This window comes from Lycium barbarum, chromosome 12 (genome assembly GCF_019175385.1).
Source record: "Lycium barbarum isolate Lr01 chromosome 12, ASM1917538v2, whole genome shotgun sequence".
Classification (NCBI taxonomy): Eukaryota; Viridiplantae; Streptophyta; class Magnoliopsida; order Solanales; family Solanaceae; genus Lycium; species Lycium barbarum.
This window is the reverse complement of record NC_083348.1, coordinates 101399613-101425675: the sequence shown is the minus strand read 5'-3', so window position 1 is coordinate 101425675 and position 26063 is coordinate 101399613. Positions and strand designations below refer to the sequence as shown.

Below are 26063 nucleotides of genomic sequence, written 5' to 3'. Positions count from 1 at the left end.
ACACATATCCCCATTTTCTTTGAGAAATCCATCTGTGTGCATCATGATATATCCATTAATCATATACCGCACATCAAAAACTATAAGATGGGAACATCTAGTTCCTGACCCTCAACCAATTATGAGGGGAGAATTTATCATAATTTATTGGTCTGAAGCATACAAATGTCATTGTATGCAATAAATCATATATCAGGCCAACATCTGAAGCTCTGTTCTCATAAGCGGTGGTTTAGCTATTTTATGAAGGCCCAATGCCAAACTAGCATTATTAAAATAAATTGTCTTGATTATCTGGAAATTGTACTTCCAACTCAATTATTTTGAGCAAATAACTTCGTAAATGTTAAATTGTCAGTTGACAATATCGTAAATGTTAAATTGTCAGTTGACAATAAACTTACATGTGACCGTCTCATAGATGCATCTATTTAAGACATCATATTGCATGTGAAGGGGCCCGCATTCACCTTTTATATTTTCTAGAAGTTCAGGGATTCAGTCCCAACATTAGCTGGTGTAATCAACTTATCATAAGAACAAGCAACACAAAAAAATTCTTGAAGAATCTTCTAGTTCTTCAATATAATTTGAATGCTCAATTAGCACATCAGATTTAAATCAGGAGGACCAAAATGGTCTTTTCAATTGATAAAATTATCTGTACCCGTAAACTTGCAGTTTACTATGATGAGTGCTATTTATTTTAGTAAACTTCTGGTTTACTATTGCATGAGTTTTCATGTCATAAACTTTCGGCTTATTGTGACATGTGATTCCATCATGCTCAGGTAACATATCACATACGTATTTCTTACCCGATAACTTGGAGATATTCAATCTTCCAATCACTTGTAGTCTCACTATGATAACCATTTTTTACGCTAGTAAACTTCTGGTTTACTACAATTTATTATGTGATCATAACAATTACGATCTATGATAAATGGTGCTGTCATATATAACTTCTTCGAGAGACTTCAATTTCAGATATCTACTAATTCATGAGTAGATTTCAAGAGTTCTACTACTTCGGAGTAGAAGTTAATGTCTTACTACTTCAAGAGTAAGTTACAACGATTTACTGCTTCTGGAGTAAAATGCAGAGTATTTACTACTTCAGGAGTAAATTTTACAACCTTACTACTTCAAGAGTAGAGCATAAAATATTCAGAATATTTCTTCTCAAATATTCTATCTCTTCTGGAGGTGGGTTATGATATCTTCACAACCAAGTACACGTCTATTTGATAAGATTTACTAAATATTATCACATTCATTTCAGGGAATGAATCTATATTTATAGCTTTTATCAAAAGTGCTCATTCTTCAGGAATATAACACAATCATTTGAATGTGCCTTAAACATATCAAATCGTGATAGCTTAGAAATCCTTTTTGAGATATTGCTACTTCAACAACAAATCAAAGCATACATATGATGTAGAGAATTCTTCTCTAATACATCTTTAATTGTAGCCACAGTAATGCATAAGAAATATTGTCACTTCTGGTGATCATCTATTTCTTGCAAATTCTCATTTAGTCATTAAGGGATATGAAATTAACATCATAATCCCTCGTAACATTATTTCGAGAACAATTTTGAGGCATAAATGGTCATGAACCAAACAGGTTCCCTCAAATTAGTGCACAACATAAGAGGATCTTTAACAGTGAGATATTCCAATTTCAGGCCCTCATCAAGGGGCGGACGAATATCATTGCTTTAGCACAGTCTTGATCTGATGCCTAATTTTTATCTTTGCTGGTGTTTGCCAGACCCTAATTTTTATCTTTGATGGTGTTTGCCAGACCCAACACATCAAGATAGATTTCACCATCAAGTACCCAAGACGAGCATTTTCCCAATATATCGGGACAACAAATTCAAGTTTATAAGATTTACCATTAATTGAGAAAAATGAAAGTCATACCTTTGAGGCTTTCAAAGTATTTGCTCAAGATGACAGGGTCTGGTGCTGATAACGTGTTATGAAGTAATATTAAAAATATACGACAACAAAAAATATAGCTAAAGTGTTTGGGGGAGAGAGAGATTTTATTGCTCTTTCAATTGATGTGTAGAAATGAACTGAATTGACTTCCTATTTATAGAAGAAAAGAAGCAGTTGCGTGGCTTTTCAGGAAGCTGCTGCGAGGCTTTTCAGAAGCTGCTGACAAGCCGCCTGCTTGAGCTACTCGCAAGCTGTCTGCTTGATTGCAAATCTGAGGAAGCTGCTGCAAGACTTTTCAGGAAGCTGCTGCAAGGCTTTTCAGGAAGCTGTTTGCAATCTGCCTGCATGAGCTACTTGCAAGCTGCGTGCTTGATTGCAAGTTTATCCAATTGTAATCTTATTCAAAAAATCGTGTATTTGACTGGACATTCATAATACGGTGTATTTATAACAAAACATTTATAGTTTAGTTTATTAAATAAAATAGATAATCCTTGTCCTAATTTTATAATCAGCTAGTACACTTTACAACAATTTTTTTTCTTTCAAAAAAAATACTCGGGATTAAACTTAAAAACACACACACACACACACACACAAAACAAAGAGGGGGATAAAACCGAATTTTCCTTTGGCAAAATAATATAATTTCCTCAGTGAACTAACCAACCGTTAAATAGATTAATAGCCTGTTTGGCCAAGCTTATTTTTCCCCCAAAAGTACTTATTTTTTCAATAAGTGGTTATTTTAAAAAAAGTGAGGTGTTTGGCCAAGTTTTTGGGAGAAAATAAGTGTTTTTGAAGAGTAGCAGAAGCAGTTTTTCAGAAGCTAAAAAAAATATTTTTTGTCCAAAAGCACTTTTTTGAAAAGTACTTTTGAGAAAAATACACATAAAAACACTTTTTAAAAGCTTAGTCAAACACTAATTGCTGCTCAAAAGTACTTTTTAAATTAATTAGCCAAACATAAACTATTTTTTAGCCAAAAATATTTTTAAAAAAAATATTTTTTAAAATAAGCTATTTTTAGAAGTTTGGTCAATCAGGCTATAATACTAAATGAAGTAGATAGTCTTAATGTATTACCATAAAAAATCAATTCAAGCTACTGATTTCACATTGTAAAAATTTTAATATCACTAGATAAAAGGTATCCAGGGTGTGGCCCAAATGGTTTGAAGTTGACACGTACATTAAATATCAAAGTCAAATTCCAACAAAAAGAAAAAGATGCCAATTTCTTCTATCTGTCTAGGTTTTATAAGTAGGTACACGATGAAATATTTCGTCCATGCGTAAAAATTGGCTCAAACACCATCACTATTAAAAAAAAAAAAAAAAAAAAACACAAGACAAGAGCGAGCCAGCTTCTAAGTTAATTTTTTTTATCGTATAAGATAGTTTAAGTGACAAAACATGAAAACAATATAAATGATAGCACTTGATTCTCGACAGAAATAAATTTGACACATTATCATTGAACTTTATGAAAGCAATAACGCTTAAGTTTTTAGAATCCAAGAATGTTAGTTTAGATAGTTGTTGGTGTCTTTAGAGAGAAGAATAATAGGAGAGACAAAAAAAAAATGAAAACTGAGCTGGATAAATTGAAAACAAAGGCACATCAGAGTAAAAGGAATTATGATTATGACCACGAAAGGATGTGATGTAGTGTATGATGCTGTTTTGCTCTTAACTAGAGATTTCGAGTTAAGTCATCAGATATGAAAAGATCCTAGGTAGGAAACATCTCCCCCAACTCGCTGTGAAATTAAAATTTAATCAATTTCAATATAAATATTGGATACCGGATGGAAAAATGAAAAGAATAAAAAAAGTGTGATTATCAGAAGGGAAGAGGCAAGTGGTCCGAAAAGAATCTCCCAAAAATACGCTAAGGATAAAAATCAAGAAACAGATCTGTTAGTGGACCCCTCAAAGGACTACAACTTGCTCTTTCATCAATACATGTAGATTTACACGTGGAGGTTGGAGTACACGTTTCGATGTATGATTAGATAACAACAGCTAGATCCATTTGCAAGTTGCTGAAGGCGACGTGGCTAGTGGAAAAAGTGCTCGAGTCACACACGAGTCTTGTCAGATAAAGATATAAATATCTCAACTTGCTGAGTTTCTATAGTATTAATTTAGTAATAATTTTGATTTTAGTTTGAAACTGGACAACCTATATTATTACAGCCTCTATCATATAAGTTAAAATCTTGCGTGAGTGTTGCATTTACTTCTCCTAAAAACTATCCTCCCTCGTGTCCAAAATAAGTGAGATTTTAAGTTTTGACACATGATTTAAGGAATTTACTAATTCCTAACAGTTAAGAATTTTTGATTAAAATATCTTTAATTATGATTTTTTTTTAGGTAAACACAATTATCATGGGGATATGAGAATGTATTAAAGGCAAATTTAAAAAATAGAATTAAATACCGTTTTGATAGACTTTACCTTAATTATTTTGGACCGATTATTAGAGGCTAAATTCTCAATTATTTTGAACCAGAGGGAGTACACGACGAACATATAATATTTTAAGCTATACGTAAATGTGTTAAATTATGCTTGTTATTATCTTACGTAATTGATGAGTGACTCCTAATAATATATCGTGCGATTATTGCATTATGTTCTAAAAATAAGTTTTACAGTAAAACATAATCGAAATCATACCGATACCAAAAATAATTGTAGAAATGATTAGAACAATTTGAAAATCTAATTTTAAGTCTATATTTATGATAATAAAGTAAGGAAATACTTGATTGAATCGAAGCATGGACAACCATACGTCCATACCAATTTCCTTGCAGTTTTCTTCGTGCTACCTTATCCAAGTTGCCACGTGTCTAATTTGCCAATTCTTGTTTGTCCAATTTGACAACATGTTTACCTTTTCTTACTTAATTAATTTTTTTTCTTCTAAAGTCTTGTTTCAGTATTATTATTTTACCCGTTCCATTTTATATTGTTTGGAAGATATAATTAAAGCAACTTGCCATATCGGGCATTTTATACTCCACTCCATAGTACTACTGCTGCGTGCTACCCGATCACAAATCGAAACGTATACAATTCACCAATTTTTTTATTCCAATTTGACTATTAATTAACTGTCTTTTTCTCTTTCTATTTAATTAGTATTATTTCACCTTTATCGATGTTTGATTAAACAAGAAGTTTGCGGCATTGTATACCCCACTCCATAGTACTACTGCTGCGTGCTACCCGATCACAAATCGAAACGTATACAATTCACCAATTCTTTTATTCCAATTTGACGATTAATTTTTTACAACTGTCTTTTTCTCTTTCTATTTAATTAGTATTATTTCACCTTTATCGATGTTTGATTAAACAAGAAGTCTGCGAAATAGACGTGGCTGGTGGAAAGGGTGATGCGTCATATTGCTTTCTTCCACGCAGGTCTTGTCATAAGAAGATATAAATAGAGCAACTTGCTACTAGTTGCTTGGATCCGGTGTTTAATTTCTTACTCATATGTCCTAACTCGACACGGTTTCAATATTCTTTCGGGCCTATTGGACAATTAAGCTTTTGATTGTGAATTTTTCTCTTTTCGGCTGAGGTTATTCTATCTGCTTCAAAAAGAATACAGTAACTATTTTTTTAAAATAATTTCGAAGGCTTACTCTCAAATATTGTTTCATAATTTTCCCTCCGTCCCAAAATAATCTTCATCTTAGCAAATAATATGCTAATTAAGAAATCAATAAATAAAATATAGAGTTTACTAAATTAATCCTATTTATAATTTTTTTTATTTTAAATTGAGCAATATTAAAGAGGACTTTTTTTAATGTTTATGGCATAGTTAAAAAAACGTGTCAATTTTTGCCTTGAATTTCAATGGTGACACTTATTTTGGGCCAACTTCTTTTTGCTACGATTATGCTTACTTTGGGACGGAGGGGGTATTAACTTATTCTAAGTGCTCCTTTTTCTTGGTAAATCCTCAGAATCTCCCAATGGAATATTCTCCAGATTAAGCAGTCCGATGAGGTAAAATACGGATTAATATGTCAAGTCATTGTGATGACTGATGAAGCTGCTGAGATTTTTCATTTCGTAGCCATTAATGAAGCAAGAAAGATGACAATTTACACAAGATTGGAAAGAAACTTTCTGCAGTTTCCATTGGGAAGGTGTTAAGAAATGAACAACATGGCGTAAATAAAAAAGTGGGATGAATTTGGCTCTAGAACCATGTTAAAAATAATTTCAGACCTAACTCAATCAATCATAAAAGCTAATTCAAGAGGTGAGGCACTGAAAATCATATAAGGAGATCAAGTAACCACATTCACTACGGATATGAAACTCTCACTTGATGTTTGCACCACACAAATAAACATTATCACTTAACTATAGTCACATGATATCTATATGTTCACATTATAATTGGTGACTTCTTGTTAGATTACTTAATTTAGTCTAGACACACTATGAGTACGGATTAATATTTCTCGAACTGCAATAACATCCATGGCAACTCTTTCCACTACGATACCCATGTTAGTATGTTACGTTCTATGATGAAACATTTGTCCTTGCCAAAAAAGGCCTAAACGAATACCCAACCGATTAGGCTCTCCAATGATTCGGCAGAACGAAAGAAATCCTTATACACAAAAACCTTTTCCTTTGTGGTTAGAAAGAACATTAAATTTCTTCAAGTAACATTGTTCTACCCTATGAAACATAAAATTACCTACACAAAAAATCTGTTAGAAAAAAATGCTCCCTACTTAAGCTTGAAAAAAACAAGGCCTACAGGAACCGAAAAGATTAGAAGGAAGATAAGGTTAAGATTTCTATCACTGCACAGCTAAACTGATCTGCTGCTGCACAATGGCAACAAAAAACTAAGCCACAATTTGCCACTAAAGCTTCTTCAGCCAAACTATGCTGAATCAGGAATCTGACTTATGCCACCTCTCCGCCTGCCTGTCCCTCTTCCTTGTTGGTAACCTTCACCACCTCGTCCTCCCTGACTCCTTCCACGCCCTGAAAACTCACGCGCTCCAACAAAGTCGTTTCTACCATAGCCCCGACCTCCAGTAAAGTTTCCACGGCCCCTGAAATTGTCATTTCTGTACCCTCCTCTTCCTGGAGGGAAACGGCCTCTCCCGCTACCAACTGCAATAGGAAATTGAAAACCCAGACGTATCATTTATGTGAAGAAGTTGTGGTCCAAACAACAAATGTGATTTTAACCATACAAACAAAAGACCAACAGAAGAAATTGATGACTTAATTTCTTGGTTGAAGTCGGTATCTGACAGCTATTAGGGATAATAGAGACGTCTAACTGACCTCTAGTTGTAGTTCTTTTCATCTCAACATCAGCTTGAAAACCTCCAACTGTAATAGGTGACGCCTGAATAAAAGAAACGGTACATGAAAACTATGGAACTGAAGGATGTAACCATGACAATATTAAAGCGCGTTTCGACGTAGAAGAAATAAATAAAATGGGGAAAAGAAAACACATAATCCCCTGAGACATCAAGATAACAAAGAAAGGAGGAAGGAAAACTGAAAAAAGGAATATCACCCACATAAAAGATTTAGTCTACACATTTTAAAATCTTGCAGACAAATAGATTGACTTTAAATGAAGTCTATTACCTAGTACTAGAATCCAGAACAATGCACATCAACAATAGTCATCAAATGCAAACTCACTAAAAAGGGCAGCCCGGTGCACTAAGCTCCCGCTATGCGCGGGGTCCGGGGAAGGGCCGGACCACAAGGGTCTATTATACGCAGCGTTACCTTGTATTTCTGCAAGAGGCTGTTTCCACGGCTCGAACCCGTGACCTCCTGGTCACATGACAGCAACTTTACCAGTTACGCAAACTCACTAGTTTAGCAATTTATCAAATTATACAATTACTATGTCGTCATTTCAAATTAGTTGGAATTGTTCATCACATGCTTGCATGCAGGCAACTAATCATAACACAAGATCTGGATGCTGGACAAATTTTTAGCTTCAGATGAAGATAGCCCATCTAAAAAAGATTTCAGGGGACAAACCTTTATCGCACTGTTCATGGAGCTTGAATCTTCAAATTCAACAAACCCAAAGCAGAATCCTTGTTGCTGCAGAAAATGAAAATCCACAGATACAGGGTTAAAGATCTACAAAACTAAGTAACCGAAGAGGAGGACGTGTAAAATATGCTTTCTGGACCAACCCTATTACTTCTAACTTGTATGCCTCCTTGCTTAATGGGTCCAAATCTCTTAAATTCAACCTCAAGTTGAGCAACAGTAACATTTAAAGGCAAATTGCGGACATAAATGGAGTGCCCGTCAGCTGCAAGAATCAAAAGTAAGTAAAATTTGATGGCACAACACTATTAATAAAATTGTAAACAATAAGAAAAAGAAGCCAAAGGATAAACAGTCAAATATGATGCAAGTAGATCCACTGGCCCATAATATGAAGAAAACCTCAAACACTCATCCGCTTCAGCATTCCTTCACATCCTAAATCAAGTATGATAGTTTCCTAATTTAGTAGCCCCCACAGAGGATGCTTCATAAATGAAAGTAAGGAATAATGATATATTTCATGCAAGTGCAAGATTTTTTTTGATATTATACCTCCATACGGAGCACCTTCAGATTCAGGTAAATTACCACCGGAGGCAGTAGGAACTGATGATTCAGGAGCAGCAGCTTGCGCTACTGAATTAACTGGCTGTTTTTTTGCAGGAGCCATTCTTGAATTAGCGGGTACATAGATTTTGGTGGGCCCTTTCTTTGTTTGAGAACTTACAATCGATGCATAAGATTTCTTAGGAGCATCTTCTTGGGCAACTGAAGTAGCTGGTTCTGCATTCTCAGAAGTATGTTTTTCATTAACATGGGATTCAGCACCCACCACAATCTCTCTTTCATCACCAACTAGTCTCTCATCTTCCAAAGAACCATGGACTACTTCCTCAACAATTGGAATTTCTTCTGCATGAGAGCTAGGCTGTCTGTGATTTGGAGGATCAAGCACATGAACTGGTTCTAGAATCAAAACATAAAAGGCAGTTAAGTGATTTGAAAAGGAAAAAGAAGAAAAGTTGTGGAATTAGACAAAGTATCCAACCTGGATCAGGCGTCAAAGGCACGGGCGGTACATCCTCAACTCCATTAACCATTTTTGAACTATTATCAGTCTCAGTTTCTTCTACATACCTAAGAACATCATTCAAAACAAAATACCCTTTGTCCTGTGGAGCAAGGAAAAACGTCTGGGTGAATCGCTTTCTCATGTTATCCTTTCCAGTTAAGCATCCAGTTACCAATACAATCACCCCATCCTTGTAGGACTGTTGTGCATCTGCACTCTTTATCTCTGCCTTGTAGTTCTTGTAGCCTAATGAGCATATCATGTCATTGATACTCTGCTCCAACATAAAGAGTAGTGAAAAAACTGTAAGCTTTGTGGGATAAAAAATCAATCATCATTTTATATTGCAAACTTCCCATGATTATATTGAAAAGGAAACAATAAAGAAATATCTGAACATGGAGCAAGATAGAATATGCACAAGGCATTTCAACATTTTGCACAATTACATCTCATAGTAAAACTTTAGAGAAACAATAAATGACCAATCTCCAAGAGAAATACAAGTCTCTGGATGTTCCATCAGAACATAAACTCTGAACTTTCCACTCCCAAGATCATTTTGAACTGCATTAGACTATTAGATACCAAAATATATAGTTTTTCCTTGTAAAATAGGTGAAGGAAAGGATTCGACAACCATTCTTAAAATGAAAGTAATTGGTCATCAAAGCAAAAGCTTTGTGCATTTTCTATAATCAACACCATGAGAACTGGTATTTTTTTTTTAATTATGACAATGGACCTCTGTCAACACAACAAGGAGATATTTTCTTTTGACAATTTGCATCTAGAAAGAAGAAAGAGTATGCTGTTGCTTCTACCTATAAAAGTTACCAAACCACAGTATAAGATTAGGAATTAAGACTCACGAAAATGTTAACGGTAAATTGGCAATTAACATTTATGCTCAACTTCTATAACTGAAACTGTCCAAAGCTTTTACAATTCACATTATACTGCTCAACTTCTCATTACGGTCTAAGGTAATTCATAAGTTGGATATTAAACTATAAACATTTCCTTTTACAACATTGTTCCCGATTTCCTATATCAATTAGTATTAATACATGCAAGATCTCTCAGACTAGTAGAATTTAATATGTTCTAGGCTGCTTAAATTAATAGAGGAAAGATAATGAAAAACACATGACTTAGAAGGTGCAAAACTCTCATTGTGAACTAGCACCTACTATGTTATCAGACCAACAGCAGATAGAAGCTATTAGCCATAGACCATCATTTTTTTTTCTTCATAAAAGTTCTCTAGTACAGTAGAAGGAACTAACCAAATGCAGTTATACTCACTTTCATTGTTGTCACAGATGTCATCACACCATTAGAATCTGGGCGAGTTAAGACACTTGAATCGAGATAAAATCTGTATACTAACTCTGGGGAGTGGTGTTGAATTTGGTAATATTGCTCAACAAATGCATTTCCAATCACTTGTGCAGCAGGGGCAGAAGGTAGAGCTGTAGTTTCCATAGCCATTCTGTTCAAAATTTAGCAAGACAATAGTCAGTCTAGACCACCTCTGATGTGTAATGCATACAAGAAGAAAGTATCACCAAGGAAAAATTATGTACTTAGTAGCCGGACAATATCACAAAGCATGTCAGTTTCAAAGGAAAAAAAGAAGAAGCATAACATGAGTAGCTCAGAGTCTGAAATAAGAATCTAATCAAGGGTGGGTTGGGAAAAAAACATATGTTGACATACCCAGATTAAATCGCAAAATCAGATGACTCTGCAGGCAGGGTATACCTAAAAGTTAATAAAAGCCTAAGTTACAAAAAAAAGAGGTAAGGCCTTATGTATACCCATTAAGCCGTAAAAGCAACAATAGAAAAGGGAAGAAAAATGCATCCTCAAAAACAACAGTAGCCACTCTTTCCAATCAATGAAGACTCTTTTTTTATTTATAATTTTTTTTCCATTCAACAAAAAATCTTACAACAACAACAACCACAATGCCTCAATCCTAAACAAGTTGGGTCGGCGCTATGAAGTGTTACTGACCAGTCCACGTTTCTCTTAAATAAAAAGTACGAAAAGTTCTCCATAATTTCTATTGACATAAAATCTTTGATAGGGCTAAAAGACTCCTGGAAATCATAGGACGTAATGTATGCATACTAACATGACTAAAACATACTCCCAACTGATTGGTATTTCCTATATAGATCTTCTTAGTCAATGAAAACTTTAATTCTCTTAAAGCTATAGCAATAAGAGACTACATAAGTTGGAGGATGACAACAGCACTCCAAATAAAGAACAGAAATCTCATGTCAAACCCTGAGTAGCTTACAAATCAACAAAAACAAAAGAACTAGTAGTAGCATTAAGGATGAGTGGCGCGGAACCTAGCCTGTAAGGTATGGGTTCACGCGGACCCAAAGGCGGATTAAGAATTTCTAAAACAAGGGTGCACTACTATAGAAAGGAGAAAAGAAAGGCATTAAGTGGGAATTGATCTTTGTTCCTCTTGGTAAATAATTCAGCTTTCAACCAAGTGCACCATTAAGCCTTTTATAGCATGTATGCCAACAGGTAATATTAGATCAATTCTAAAAAGTACGTTCATAAAACACCTAGTTTTGTGGAAAGATCATGTGTTCACGTGCTCCATGAATTACACACTAAATTCTGCGTGAACTCAATAGCCTTTGTCCAGGCCTGTCTTTGTATTAAGAAATTCACAAAACATTTGACTGTAAAATCCTTGTGTTGTACAAGTACAAGGTAATGTTACATTTTTTCTTCATTTTATTAATGTTAGTCTTGACTATTGGCAGAACTAAAAAAATGGTATAGTTACAATCAACAGATCTGCCTCAGTTGTCAACCTACAAAGCCTTCTATCACAATCAAAAACCAAACAGTCACCAACAACTTAGAGAAACATTGAATCAATCGTTTAATTCGCCACATTTCCAATCGAACGCGATTTTAATCAACATCCCACAAAAAAAAAAAAAAAAAAAAAAAAGATATAAGCTTTGACATTGATCATGACTAAGAAATGGGGGCTGATCACGGTGAAACAGCGCGAATTTTGAACTAGGAAAGAGGGAAGATTGTGATGCAATGCCAGTTGTAGAATAGATAATAGTATTAAAATAGAAACTCAAACAGTTACGGAGTGATTAAAAAAATGATTAAGAGATTAAGAAAGATAGTTTAGCCAACCGAAAATTACCTGAAGTGGAAGTAGTAGAAGGGTGGTGAAAGGACAAAAGATTTGGTAGATTTGAGTGAGTAATTGCCCAAAGATAAACGTGTGTGTATTGAGTATTGGTTTTTAGGGAAGCAAATAAGTAGTTAACTTAAGCGGATGAAAGGGACTGACAATGAGCGAATGCTACCTGCGTCACTTCTTATGTGTCCTGCCCGTGGCCTAGTCTCATTTTGTTTTTTATTTGGGGAACTAGTGGTATTTAGCCCGGGCTTATTAATATTAAAATTAAATTTATAATTACTTTTTGTCATTTATTGTGATATTAAGTTATTGAAAGATTAGTTCGTTTTTTTTTGTAAATTTTTAAAAATTAAAGGCTCTCCAAAAATTAAAACTGCAGCCAAAGTATTTAAAAATTGAATAAAGACTTTTTTGTCCTTATTTTACACTTCTTTGTAGCATTATTTATTTATTGAATTTTAATTTAGATTTAGACTTTAAAAATTTCTTGAGATCCAACCTAGCTGTAACATCTGTGTGATTAAAAACAACCATTATGAACTATAACACTTTCTTTCAAAAAGAAGAAAAATAATTTGGTTCAAGAGACATTAATTATATATGCTACATTTATTCTTTCGATGAGATATTAGTAGATGTTATTTTCATTTAAGATATACAAACTATAATGAAAATATGAAGAGAATTAATGACTTTTCTTAATATAGTTAAATCCTTTTAGAATTAATGACTTTTCTTAATATAGTTAAATCCTTTTACTTTCCAAAAACTTATGTGATGAGGAAATGACATTTCTTCCTTTTGTTTGTTTATAAGTGGCATATTATTTTTTAAAATGTACATTCTAATCATTTTTTAAACAAAAATAAGGCTTCAACGCTTCATGCTTAATTTAATCACGTGTCCCTATGCTTTTTTAACACCCACCCTCCACCCTCCCCCCCCCCCCACCACCAACACCAACCCAAAAAAAAAAAACGATACTCAAAAACCTTTAATATGATTGCTCCCTTTTGTTACAATTGTTTGATACTCCCTCCGTCCCAATTTAAGTGTTTTATTTTCCTTTTTTATTTGTCCTAAAAAAGGTGTCTCTTTCTATATTAAGTAAGTTTTGGTAAGTTTTAGACCACAAGATTTAAAAAACTACACACATCTTTAATTTAAGACTACAAGATTCAAAAGTCTCTCTTTATTTCTTAAACTTCGTGCCCAGTCAACCTAAGACACTTAAATTGAGAGGAGGGAGTATTACTATTGGTTGGAAAACTAAAAATTATGTAATATTTAAGTACACAAGCATAAAATATGTCACTTTCTTTAATTGTACACATCAGTTATAGTTGGAACGATTTCAAGGATTTACAGGTTATTGAGGCTAATGCGTATATTAAAGGAGGTGATATATTTTAAATAGTTAACTTATCTATGTAATAGACATTTGAGAATACATGCAAAAGTATTTTTAAAATTTAAATAGAAAATGTCCAATAAAAACATATTATCATGTGTTCACGTGCTCAATTGAAATAAGTCGTAATTTATGTGTTCATTTAAAATTTACACAAATTTTAAAAAATATTTAGTCAATAAAGCAATATATAGTAGGAGAAAAATGAGGCATATAAAAAAAGCTATAGTGCATTCCACATCACCCTCTCAAGTAGATAAGCAATAAATGACAACTAAAAGGTTGAATTTGGAAGAGAAGCCTTTTGATTAGTAACCATTAGTTAGAATCTAACTAAGTGACTACAAAATCTTTAGATTCCCCCTTATCATAAGTAGTAATGAAGGCTTAAATAGTGACCAGTATGAGAATTAAACCTAAAGTTTTTTTGAAAAAAAATCAAGAAAGGAACTTATCCTGCTTCGTCTATGATTTAATCACAAAAAATGTACGCTCTGAATTTCCCTCATGTTACACGTCTTTGAAAACTAAAATATACGTACACAACCTTTTCCTCGTTATCCACAAATAGAAGTTTATAGATTTCTATAATAATTTTAAGTTAAAATACACAATAACTGAGTATACAATCAAATATTATAAGTATTTAGTGTATTTTTAGATGTATATACAAATTCTGGACAAGACCTATTGGTTTCCATGAATCTGTATATTGTACTATAAGTCTGCCCTTGTTCCCTGTATATCTTTCAGGGAAAATACATAAACCCCCCCCCCCCCCCCCCAAACGTATACTCGAATTAATTATGACGCACCCAACCTTTGCGGGCGATCTATTACCCCCCCCCCCCCCCGACCTTATTTTTTCTTTATTTTTGTACCCTTTTTCGGCCATTTTTGTGTCAACCAGAAGCAACAGCGCGTGAGGGTATAGAAGCTGCTTAAAATCCAACCAAATACACCTCAAATCTCAACCAAACAGCCCCAAATTTCAGGTTTCGAATTCCTCTCGACGTTTCAGTTCTTTTGAGATATTACCCATTCAAATCGGAGTTCGTTTGTGGCAACCCGAAACTTCGAACTCGAAGCTTCAATGGAGCTCGTCAATGGCGGACTGCTTTGCTTTGAATTTTTGACCTTTCCATGGTTATTACGTTCTCTAGCTTCGACGTCCTTCTCCAATAGGTTTAATCCAACAAAGGAATCCAAAAAACACTAGCTCACCTTTCCGGCTTCTTCAAAAATTCAACAATGGAGGTTTTCAAAACTTTATCACTTCCAAGCTTCTCTAATCAGTCAATAAAATGAGTTTTAACTCCAATCTATCATGACAAGCTGATTTCAACAACACATGGGCAACACCTAGATTTCAATCCGCAGCTTTCAGACAATGAAGAAACCAACAATAGTGGTTCACGTTTTCAAGCCCACATTCAGTTTTCAAATCTCAAAGTTCACTTAGGTTCAACTCAAATTCATACTTCAAACAATAACTCCCAATCTAAATTACAAAAATCAAATAGATTTGCATAGATCTAAATCACGTTTTCAACAAAAAAAATTATTTTGAACTTTTAGATCTGTTCATGACTAATATAAACTCAAACAATGACACACTACTTCAAGAAAATCACCAACAACAGTGGTTTCTATTTTTAGATTTTCTGTTTTTTTTTTTTTTTTTTTTTTTTTTGGTGTAGTAATCAATCTAAGAAGACCTGAGCAAACTGAAAAAAAAAATGATGAGAAAAAGACTGGGCGCGTGTATCACACCTAACAATTAAAAAGTGGGGGTCGTGTAAAAATGGCCGAAAAAGAGTACAAAAATACAGAAAAAATAAGGCCAGGGGGGTAATAGGTCGTCCGCAAAGATTGGGTGCGTCATAATTAATCTGAGTATACGTTGTTGGGGGGGGGGGGGGGGGGGGGGGGTTTATGTATTTTCCTTCTCTTTCACGTTAATATCCAATAAAAATTTCAAAAATAAATTTAAGTTTGGATTCTCGATAAATTAAAGGAGAAAAGAATTTTATATAAAAAGAAAAATTACGAATTTTTCATAATTTATCTTGTAATAAATTAGAATTTTGTTTGTTGACAAGGGAACTTGTAGCGTCTATCCCTCTGATGCGCGCACAAGGTAAACCCCTCCAATGTAATAGCTTGCAAACCACGTAGGAAAGGTAAAATACATTAGGCAAGCCTCGTGCGATGAGCTCAACCAAGAAAGCATGCAGGGTGTTTCAAATTTGAGATCTCCCATTTGAGAGATTCCCTACTCAACCAACTCAGCAGTTTGGTAACTAATTAGGATTTCCCAAAAAAAAAAAAAATAGAATTGACCATTTAAACTTTCACAATCTTACTATATGAATATTATTTTGTGCGTAAAATTATTAAAAATCCGATTTTCTTATATATTGGCTAATAGTTTGTTTTTCAAATTAAGAAAGTTTGTATCATTTAATTCTCAATTTACGTTATAAGAAAATCTTTAAGGAGAAATTGCACGGTTTTCGCTTCAAATGGTATGATCTTTAAATTTTTTCCCTTTAAATGGCTTGCTTTGATTTCTGCTACAATCGATTGTTTCTTGTACTTCAATTATCTTATTTATTTGTGGTAATTACTACTCCTTTTTTTTCATACTGCTTAGTCATGGCTTTTTCGCTTTGGCTATTTTCATTTTCATATTGCTTTGAATTGTTTGTCCTTATCTGACTTATTTTTGCCATGCTTTCTCTTGAGCAGAGGGTCTTTCGAAAATAACCTCCCTACTTTCCAAGATATGGGTAACGTCTGCATAGAATTTACTTTCCCTAGATCCCACATTGTGGGATTTAACTGGGTATGTTGTTGGACTGGCTTTAATTTTTGTCCTTCAAAACCAAACTTATGCCTAGCGGTATATAAATTCTCTAAACGGCATGGGGGAACTCATGGAATATTATTATGCGAAAATATATGTTATGCCCCGCGAAGAAAGCTATTTCTCTTGATGGCCAAAAATTAAGGACCATGACAAAATAGGAACAAAAGTGCAAATGACCCAAGTTTTAAACATTGGTCATTGAGAACATTTTTTTGCGCGTATTGCCCTACTTTTGGGGTGGTCTTTAATTTTTGCCCATCGCCTAATATTTCAAGGTTCTGGGTTCGAACCCCAGCTCCGTAAAAAAAAGAAGGAATTTCGCAAGGCAGAGGTTTAGATTCGCAAGACAGAATTTTGCCTTCAAAACTCTGTCATAAGGCAGAACCTTCAAGTCGCTTTTGCTGAATTTTAAATTTTTATGTTTTCTAAATGCTTGATGTTTGTAAAATTGCAAGCAGTAAATGGGTCGATTGAAAAATCAAGCAGTGGCATGTAGGGGTGTCAATGGTATGATTCGGGCGGTTATTTTATAAAATTTATACCATGCCAATTTTTCGGTTATTTGTTTTTGTAGAACTTAATTAGACTTTTCGAAACCGTCCCATCATCTCGGTTTCTCTTTGGTATCGGTACGGTTCGGTCAATTTTCGGTTTTTTTTTAGAAAAAGAACAACATGTTATAGTCACGATATCATGCATACTTTTATAGGACTTTGGAAAAAATTCTCTAGACATTTTTATTATTTAAAGCGCGATGAATCAAGAAAACATGAAAGAAGACAAGAATAAAGAGTGATCGCACTATTTTATGATAGGGTAAAGCAATGTTAAGCAAAGACAAAAATTATAATTTAGATCGCACGAGGAGGAAAAAATCAATCAAGATGGGACTCAAGAACAGAGTCTACTAAGATTAAATATCCAATAAGATAAATTTAAAATCATATGATAAGAAAGATATCTAATACTTTGTAGTTTTCTATCCAAGATCGTTGGAATACCTTGTACCTTACAAGGTTGTTACTACTCGAGATGGTAGAACTAATTGAATTTTACTAGGAGTAGTATAATAGGTTTCAGCGTAGGACTTTAAGTGTTAATTATGTTGCTGGCTTGTAGTGATTTTCATCATCTCGAACTCAAGACGAAATTTTTAATATTTTATTATATTTAAATTTAATATATAGAATATATTTTACACATATAAACGTATTCGGTACGGTTCGATTTTTTTTGGTTCATTTTTCTAAAATTAAAAACCCACCTAATTATTCTGTACGGTTATAAATTTATATAAAAACTGTCGGTTTTATTAAAAAAACCTAAACAACACTTCGGTACGGTACAATTTTTTAAAAACCATTGACGCCCCTACTGGCATGGATGAGTTGCCAACTTTCCATGCTGAGAATATGCAAAACAACATGAAAGTCATTTAGGCATAATTTTGGCCAAAACTCTACTGTCACGCCCCGAACCATGGCCTGGGTGAAACATGGCACTCGGTGCCTTACTGCATGTGACCGAGCGAACCACATGGCTTGCTGAATCATCATGAGGCATAACATGAGTGGAATTTAACGTGAGTGCATGATGAACCTTTATAAAATGCAATAAGTCATAATACTAAATCAAAATACTTGTTTAAACATGAGTGCGGAAATAACATGAATGAGCCAAAATGGCTATACGACTCCGAAAGTGTGACATGACATAACTGACTTGTCTAGTCTATGAAACCTCTAACATAAGTCTGAATATGGAAAACATACTCGCTGGGACAAGGCCCCCATCATACCTTAGATGCATAGCTAATCATAAAATAAAGAGTTGATTAAACCCCGAATGAGATGGGGCTCACCAATAAGCTGGTACGTGCAGATCCTAATGAGCAGCGGCGTCGTCCTGTAAATCCGTACCTGCATCGTGAAATGCAGGCCCCCAGGCAATAAAAGGGGACGTCAGCACATTGAATGTACTGGTATGTAAAGCAACTGAAAGAATTAACGTGGGACATGAAAATAACATAACAGAGACTGAGCTGAAACATGATCATGAACATGAGTACATATATAACATGTGTAAAGTATCGTGCGTAGGGAGAGTAGTAAATATAACAGACAACATGGTCTGGTACTTGCGTCCTACCAGCAGAACACTCATACCTTGCCAGGGACATGAGATTTAATAATATTATGAAAGGATCCAGTCATTATGAGAGATCGTCCTAAGCATGGGTGGAGCAATCCTCGTCCTACGGTGGCTACGTAGTTTCAGGCTGTTTGAAGCCTTCTCGGTAATTAATGCAACTCCCAAAAACATGAACATGTAAAATAAGTGACATTTGCTGCCCATGGTTTTCATGAATATAACTTGCTTGTACATGGATATCATGAAATAACTTGTAAACGTGGTTTCATGAAATAACTTGTATTTAGCATTTATGTATCTTGTATCATAGCATGAAAGTAATTATATAATATAGTTGCATGAAAGCTTGTAGACATGTAGGATATTCATGAAATAATCATTTTAGCTAAAATATGCATGCAAGAACCCATGGAATATAAGATATGGGTTTTCATGGATTACAGACCGATTCTCAATAATCATATGGAGTTATTAAGAACACAATGATAGAATAATAGCAATTCATACATAATATAATCATGAACATGGGCCTAGGGTTATCATGAACATGGTATAGAAACCCTAGTTTTAGTAGAGAATCATAATTTATGGATTTTGAGGCGTGGGGAAGAACAATGATGTTCCCACGCGTAGATAGTAACTCTACATACCCGGTAATGCTCCAAACTTGAATTAAAGATTTTAACTTTGAAAAAGATTTCCAAAATCTTGAACCTTGAGATGAGTTTTCTTGAAAACCTTAGTTTAGGAACAATGATTTCTTGCTTAGATTATTAGAGTATATGTTAGAATTGAGTTGGAAGGGTTTGGATTGACTTACCTTGATGTTTTGGATTGTTGCTACGGCTTGGAATTGTGAATAATGAAATAAAAGAACTGAAGACTTGAATTTATACAAAAATGAGGCGGAAATTATATGGACATATTATACGGTCCGTATCCGTATAATATGATCATATTTTATCATGGCTGAAACCAGAACGTCGATTTGAAGTTTCATGAAGTACGGACAAAAATTAAAGACCGCCCAAAAGAAGGATATTCCTGCGAATTGCCCATTGAGAAATTGAGTAGGCCCAAAGGCCGACCCGCAACACACCGTTGGCCAGCCCAAAAGAGTCGTCGTCTCTGTCCTGAAACCAACAAAAAAGGGAAAAGATCCGACCTTTACCACGGACAAACAGATCTCTTCAATGGCTTCGTCAGGCAAATCAGTGATCCAAACCCTAAAAAAGTTCATGAAAAAACCATGGGAATTCACAGGTCCCCAAACAAGTCCCGAATATCTCCCCTCTATACCCAAAGCAACAGAATATCGTATCTTCTGCCCGGCAACTGCCCAAGCTGAAGCCATCGTGCCCTCATCCGACCCGGAAACCGTGTTTGATATAAAGTATTATTCTCGTGACCAGAGACGTAACCGTCCTCCAATTAGGCGAACGGTCCTTAATAAAGCTGATGTGGAGAAGATGAGGATGGAGTATAAGTTTGATGTTAATGATTTCCCTAAACCTTATTTGACTGCTAAGGTTGTTGAGGATGATAATGCTATTGGTGGTGGTTACCAGAAATAGAAGGTATTATTCGCTTTTCATTTTTAGGGTTTTTTGTTATATCTGTTTAGCTATTTATCATTAGTCGAAATAGAGTTTGTTTTTTGATTAATCAGTCGTGTATGCTTAATTATGAAACTAGCTGGGATAGGAGATATCATTGTTTACGTATTATGCTCTATTTGGACCCATTTCATTCTGATAAGTAATCTACTTTCTCTAAGTCCTCATTGTTTCGTAGAGTTTATTATTTTGAACGTTTGATGATAATATGCGAGGCACTATGGTTTAGCTGGTATTCTGATATAGGAGGAATTTAGAGCTTCTCTTTAATGCGATTTATTACATTTGTCTTGAATTGGTGGTTCTTTTAGTTCGTCTCCGCTAGGGATTTGAAGATGTAGTATTCCAACTTACTCTAGGGGTGTGTTTGGTGTGGAGGAAAATGTTCTATTTTTCATGGAAAAACATATCCAGATCATTTTGCAGTGTTTGGTTGAGTATTAAAGTAGGTGATAGCATATGGTAGTCCTTAGGGGTGTCAAATGGGCGGGTTGGGCTGAAATTGGCCCAATCAAAATGGGCTGAGGTAATAAATGGGTTGGGCTAACTTTGGCCCAAAAGTTACTTGGGCTGAATTGGGCTAAAAATGGGCTGGGTCATGACCCGCCCAACTTGACCCAGTTTTTTTGAAGGGTCTATTTTCTAGAAAAATATTTTTCGCGAAAAATATTTTCACGGATTTTTCGTGAAAAATATTTTTGAGGAAAACATTTTCCGTGGTAAATATTTTCGAGAAAAACATTTTTCGTGAAAAATATTTCCCATCATATTAAACATATTTTCGTGAAAATATTTCCCTTCATATTAAACATACCACAAACTTGTAAGATACATGATACAAGAAACGTGTATACATAAAAAAAGAAGAAGTAAATCTCAAGCAATAAACCCAAATTTAAGTAAATCTTAAAAATGGGCTAGAATTGGGCTAGTATTGGGCTAAGATGGAGATCACTTTAAAATGGGCTATGTTGGGTTGGGCTAAAATCAACCCAATATAAAATTATCTTGAGCCCAATCCATAAAATTTTGGGCGGGTTGGACGGGCCATCACCTTTTGGGCCAAATTTGACACCCCTAGTAGTCCTACAAGGTATAAGATGGCATGCAGATTGTGTTTTTGTGATATTTTGAGTATAGACGTTGGAGACAATGCTTAAGAGTTAATTGAAACAAGTGATATTTAAGTAAGAGTTGAGATATTTGGGAAGGAAAATGAATTTTATTTGGCGTTTTAAGCACTTGATGAGATTTTATCCCTTCCCTCCCTCTCCTTGTGGGAAGATAAAATGGGATGTACTTGCAACTTTGATAGCAGTCTACAATGAGAAAGTCTTGTGTAGGTATCAGAATTTGGGGGCTAAACTTGAAGTGAGATTTAAAAGGAAGAACTGCTTAGCTAGGTTTGTGCAATTTGAGCATTATGCTATTGGGGAAAATATGTGGGGTATCTATCAGAAAAAACTGGGCAAAAGGTAAATCAATGCATTAAAAACCTAAAATTGAAATAGACATGCAATTTTATTAAAATACTTTCCAGTTTGAAGTAGAAAAGAAAGTTTACAGACCAAATAGTTCTGGTACAAAAGATGCTGAAGTTTGTATATTATGTTTAACTAAAAAGGAGTTTCTTCCTTCCTTACCTTAAGCCCCGTAGTTGCTGTTGTCATACCTCTCTGCATTTGCCTTTCCGTAGCTCGTGAGTAGTGACGCCCTAACTACCCTTCCCTCCAATCGAGTGGTCTCTCCTTCCTGATAACCTTGTTGTTGCCCCCATTTGTTCTGCCCTCCAGATTGAGCTACCATAGCCTCCTTTTTGGCTCTTGCTAATGAAGGTTGCTTCCTTCCATGGCTCCATCCCACCCTTTCCAAAACTTAGCCTTTGGTGGCACACTCTCCCTTTTTGCTTTTTGCCGCTGTCATGATCACCTCTGGCCTCTGCTCCAGTTTTCCTAACCTTCTACAATTGTGCCCTTTGCAAATTGTCAGCAAAATCCAATTCCCAACCTCTTTAGAAGTTTCAAGTCTTCTCCTTTTCCCCTTTTTAAAGGAAAACAGCATATTATAGCTGATAGTAATGGTGTTAGTGTTACCCAATTAAACATTCTGTTCAAAATTGTACCGCTAATGGTGCTTTTAACAAATAAATAATGTGGTATTACCAAAACCACATGTGCCAGAAAGACAGAAAATTGCATATTGACCTTATCTTTTATACCACTTAATATTTACGCCAAATAGCACTAGTTGATAAGGTTTCAAAACAGGATTAGCTTAATTTATGTTTTTTTTTTCCATAACCTGTTTGAGTATTGACTAGTTTGACGACTGACGTTATATAATGGATTTTTCCTCCTTTTGTTTTAAAGTACCAGATTGTCTCTGAGCACGAATTAGCAATCATGTTAGTGTCTACTTCTTTGTCTACTGGGTTGGATGACGAAGATTCAGGTGGGGCAATAGGCATAGCGAGGGAGGGTAGTCAAAATGATTGGTTTATTATTCTAGTCAGCTCCCTTAACCTATTCAGAACTGATAAAAAGTAAAGTTTGTTTTGCTTCCCTTTGATCACACCAAACAACATACAAGGGCATATAAGTGCTTTGCCAAATGGAAGTACACTGATCTATTCCCTAAATTTTTCCCTTCCCTTCCCCTCCCTTTCCATGAACTCCGCTTATTATCATGGTGTTTGCATGTTCTGGTCAGTTTCAAGAAATTTTATTTTGTGACTCACACAACTCACGCAAGTTGTGTGAGTCTTCTTTTTGCTTCATAAGTCAGTGGACACTTTTGGGTCCAGAAATTTTGGGTGTACCAATTGTGAAACAAATAAGAAGTTGCACATAACTTGTGTCAGTTGTGTGAGACACAAAGTAAGTTTATCTCATTGTTAACATTGTAGTTGACTTGGCAAAATCATTCTGATGAGATTTATTATTTATGTACTTGCGATTAGGTTGAGTCGACTCTACTGTTAACATATAAAGTTAAATATGTATAATTTTGCCTAAGAAAGTTCAATGTGCCTTGATTACTATATTAGACAAGCTCTATCCGCCAGTAGTTGGACCGATGGGAAAAAATTAACCTAGTGTTTTGCCTCCACTGGGATTTGAATATGAGACCTCATGGTTCTGAACCACTTTATTTCACCCTTTTAAAGCTATAACAAGATAATGAACTAAGAATAGATGCAACCATCTTGATGAGATCAAAAGTTGTGAAGTTTGAATTATGAAAGTTCTAGTTGTGTATCATGTTAGCATGAAACTGAATTATCTCAACAAACAAGTAGTTACTTCATTTTTTGACTATGTAGATATAGTAATGTCCTTCACACGAAGGGCTCGGAACACTGTTCCACTTGCGTTAATATGGGTAGTGTGGAGAGAGAGAGAAGTAGGAGAGCTTTTGAAGGAGTACAATCAAGTTTCTCTCAGTTGAGTAGTCTCCGCTCCCTTATTTTCTTTTGGCGTTATCAGAAAGCTCCTTGTTGTATAGATGATTGGGCGGAGTTTGTAGAGAATCATACTGTGTAGATTCTTTACCTTTTGCTACACCCCATGTATACGGCCAGTCTGGCCATGCTTATGAATGAAAATACCTTTGCTTGATTTTTTTTTTTTTTAAAAAGAGTAATGTTCTTCAACTTCTGTCGATACTCTTCTAGATTAAAGTAGCCATCTATATCTTAAAGGCACTTAAGAGTTATAAAATTACAACTGGTTTGGGATGGTAACCTTATGAGAGCCGTGATAGGGTCTTCTTAATGGGATTGTGATGTTATTTAATTAGGATAACTTGTCCGACAGAGAGCCGTGATAGGGTCTTCTTAATGGGATTGTGATGTTATTTAATTAGGATAACTTGTCCGACCAATTGCCATGTGCTTATTTCATTATATAGCTAGTCCCTAGGAGATGATGAAAGGGAAAACTAACTGAGAGTATGTCTAGTAGTCCATGCTTGGGGGTGATGTTGAGGCAAGCAGTGCTATATACTTGGAACATTCACAGGGTGTGTGCCTTGTTCTAGCCCCCTTAGTCCAAAAGTCTACTGTCCGTTTAGTTGTGACAATGAGCTCAAGGTTTGCCTGAGATTAATCAAGCTTGAGCTCGAGACAGTCAGGTTTTCTCTGAGCTAGAGACTGGCTCCACAGGTGTGGTTAACTTTTACAGTGAACGATTAAATAACTTTTACTAAACCAAACTTAGAATTGGTAAAAATTATGAATAAAGCTTAACAAAAATTATCCTACAACTCTCATATCTGGAATAATAATGAAAGATCTGAGTTGAACAAAGTTTTAACATATCCTCAAATCTCCATACAACAGGAAAACCAAAAATAAACGCAATGCATCCGATACTGAAATAAGACTATGGATTTGTTGCATTTGTCTAAAGGATGCTGGAGATGAGTAGGAGGGTTGTTTTATATGGCTGGCAATATATCTACACTAGCTGCTCATCTAATTTAGATCTTAGGCCAATTAACGAAAGAGAGAGACAAGTAAGAGGGAAAACGATAAAAGTATGCTGGAGAGAGGGTATTTGCTTGTAGGTTTTCTACATATTTGTATACTGGAGTTATAAGAGTTTTCTTTTTGCAGTTCCAAAAAATAAATAAAAATTATATGGTTTTTTCCCAACATTAATAAGATTATTTACCTTATGACAAAAATATGCTGGAGAGAGGGTGACACGAAGGAACAACACTAAGAGAAGGAGAAGGGACGGCCTACTGGTAAATGAGGAAAACTGAAGATAAGGACTGCTTGGTATTTATACCTGGCCAACAGTTGAAAACAAAAAGAAAAAAGGAATAAAGAGTAGGCTCTTCAAGGTCGTTAGTCCAACAAACCGGTTACTTGGAAAGTCAGGCTTGGCATGCTTTACTACTCGAGTGGGCTCGAATTAGACTTGACACTAGTCTTATTGAGCTTTAAGTCCACCATATATCTTGTGACGTAATCGTAAAGAGAAATAACTAGTAGTTAGTTCTTTTATTGCAAGAATAAGTGGAGTTAGAAGTTCATTAAACACTACAAAGCGTTCAATTTAATACAATAGAGCAAGAAATGGAGACAACGTTCTGAAATTCCACAATGTTAAGCATATGTCATTATAGTGTCCCCTTTCCTTGCATTTGATCCTCTTGTTTTAGCATTTGAATTGTCAAAGGATCAGCAATTGCATAGAAGTTATCACAGCAGTGCAGGTAGCTAGAAAAAAGAGTTAGCTGTATAGGCACCTCCACAGAATGGAAAAATGTAGTATCTTTTTTTTTTCTTTCTAAATCTAATTCTGTTTTCTTTGGTCATGGAGAATTTGATGTCTTTAGCTGTCTGCTGGTATTATCACATAATTTGTAATTACTTTAATTCCCTCTTTGCCAGGCTGTGCAGTTGTGGTGAAGACTCGCTGTCAATAATCTTAGCTGATGATGTTTTGCAGTGTCAGCCAAGTGTATTGCAAATGTACTCCCTTTACTTTTAACATGTTGAGATATATATTCTTGGAGCAATTTGGTTTTACAGTGAAAAGTTTCACCAGTTGAATAATTTTGTTCATTTAGCATTATGCAGATTGTTTCCTGTCTTGTGTTTGGAAGGGTGAAGTTGGTCGAATGCTGCATGTGATTAGCTATATATAGTCTGATTCTGATTTCCCAGA

General features: G+C 34.9%; 2 protein-coding genes across 6 annotated transcripts; one reads left to right on the top strand and one right to left on the bottom strand.

The window, feature by feature from the left end:
- Positions 1-6617: 6617 nt before the first annotated feature.
- Positions 6618-12491, bottom strand: LOC132622621 (nuclear transport factor 2-like). 5 transcript variants are annotated; one of them, XM_060337256.1, is made up of 8 exons: positions 12336-12491; positions 10439-10625; positions 9107-9404; positions 8611-9024; positions 8199-8320; positions 8038-8103; positions 7312-7375; positions 6618-7134 (listed from the first exon to the last, which is right to left on the bottom strand). In XM_060337256.1, the coding sequence occupies exons 2-8, from the start codon at positions 10622-10624 to the stop codon at positions 6899-6901; spliced, it is 1386 nt and encodes a 461-aa protein (XP_060193239.1). In that variant the 5' UTR covers position 10625; positions 12336-12491; the 3' UTR covers positions 6618-6898. The 5 variants fall into 5 exon arrangements, with proteins under 5 accessions (XP_060193239.1, XP_060193244.1, XP_060193240.1 ...); XM_060337261.1 differs by lacking the exon at positions 12336-12491 and adding an exon at positions 12141-12270; XM_060337257.1 differs by lacking the exon at positions 12336-12491 and adding an exon at positions 10853-12127.
- Positions 12492-19825: 7334 nt separating this feature from the next.
- On the top strand, positions 19826-26063 carry LOC132622209 (uncharacterized). The gene is made up of 2 exons (XM_060336774.1): positions 19826-20346; positions 25787-26063. The coding sequence occupies exon 1, from the start codon at positions 19963-19965 to the stop codon at positions 20341-20343; it is 381 nt and encodes a 126-aa protein (XP_060192757.1). The 5' UTR covers positions 19826-19962; the 3' UTR covers positions 20344-20346; positions 25787-26063.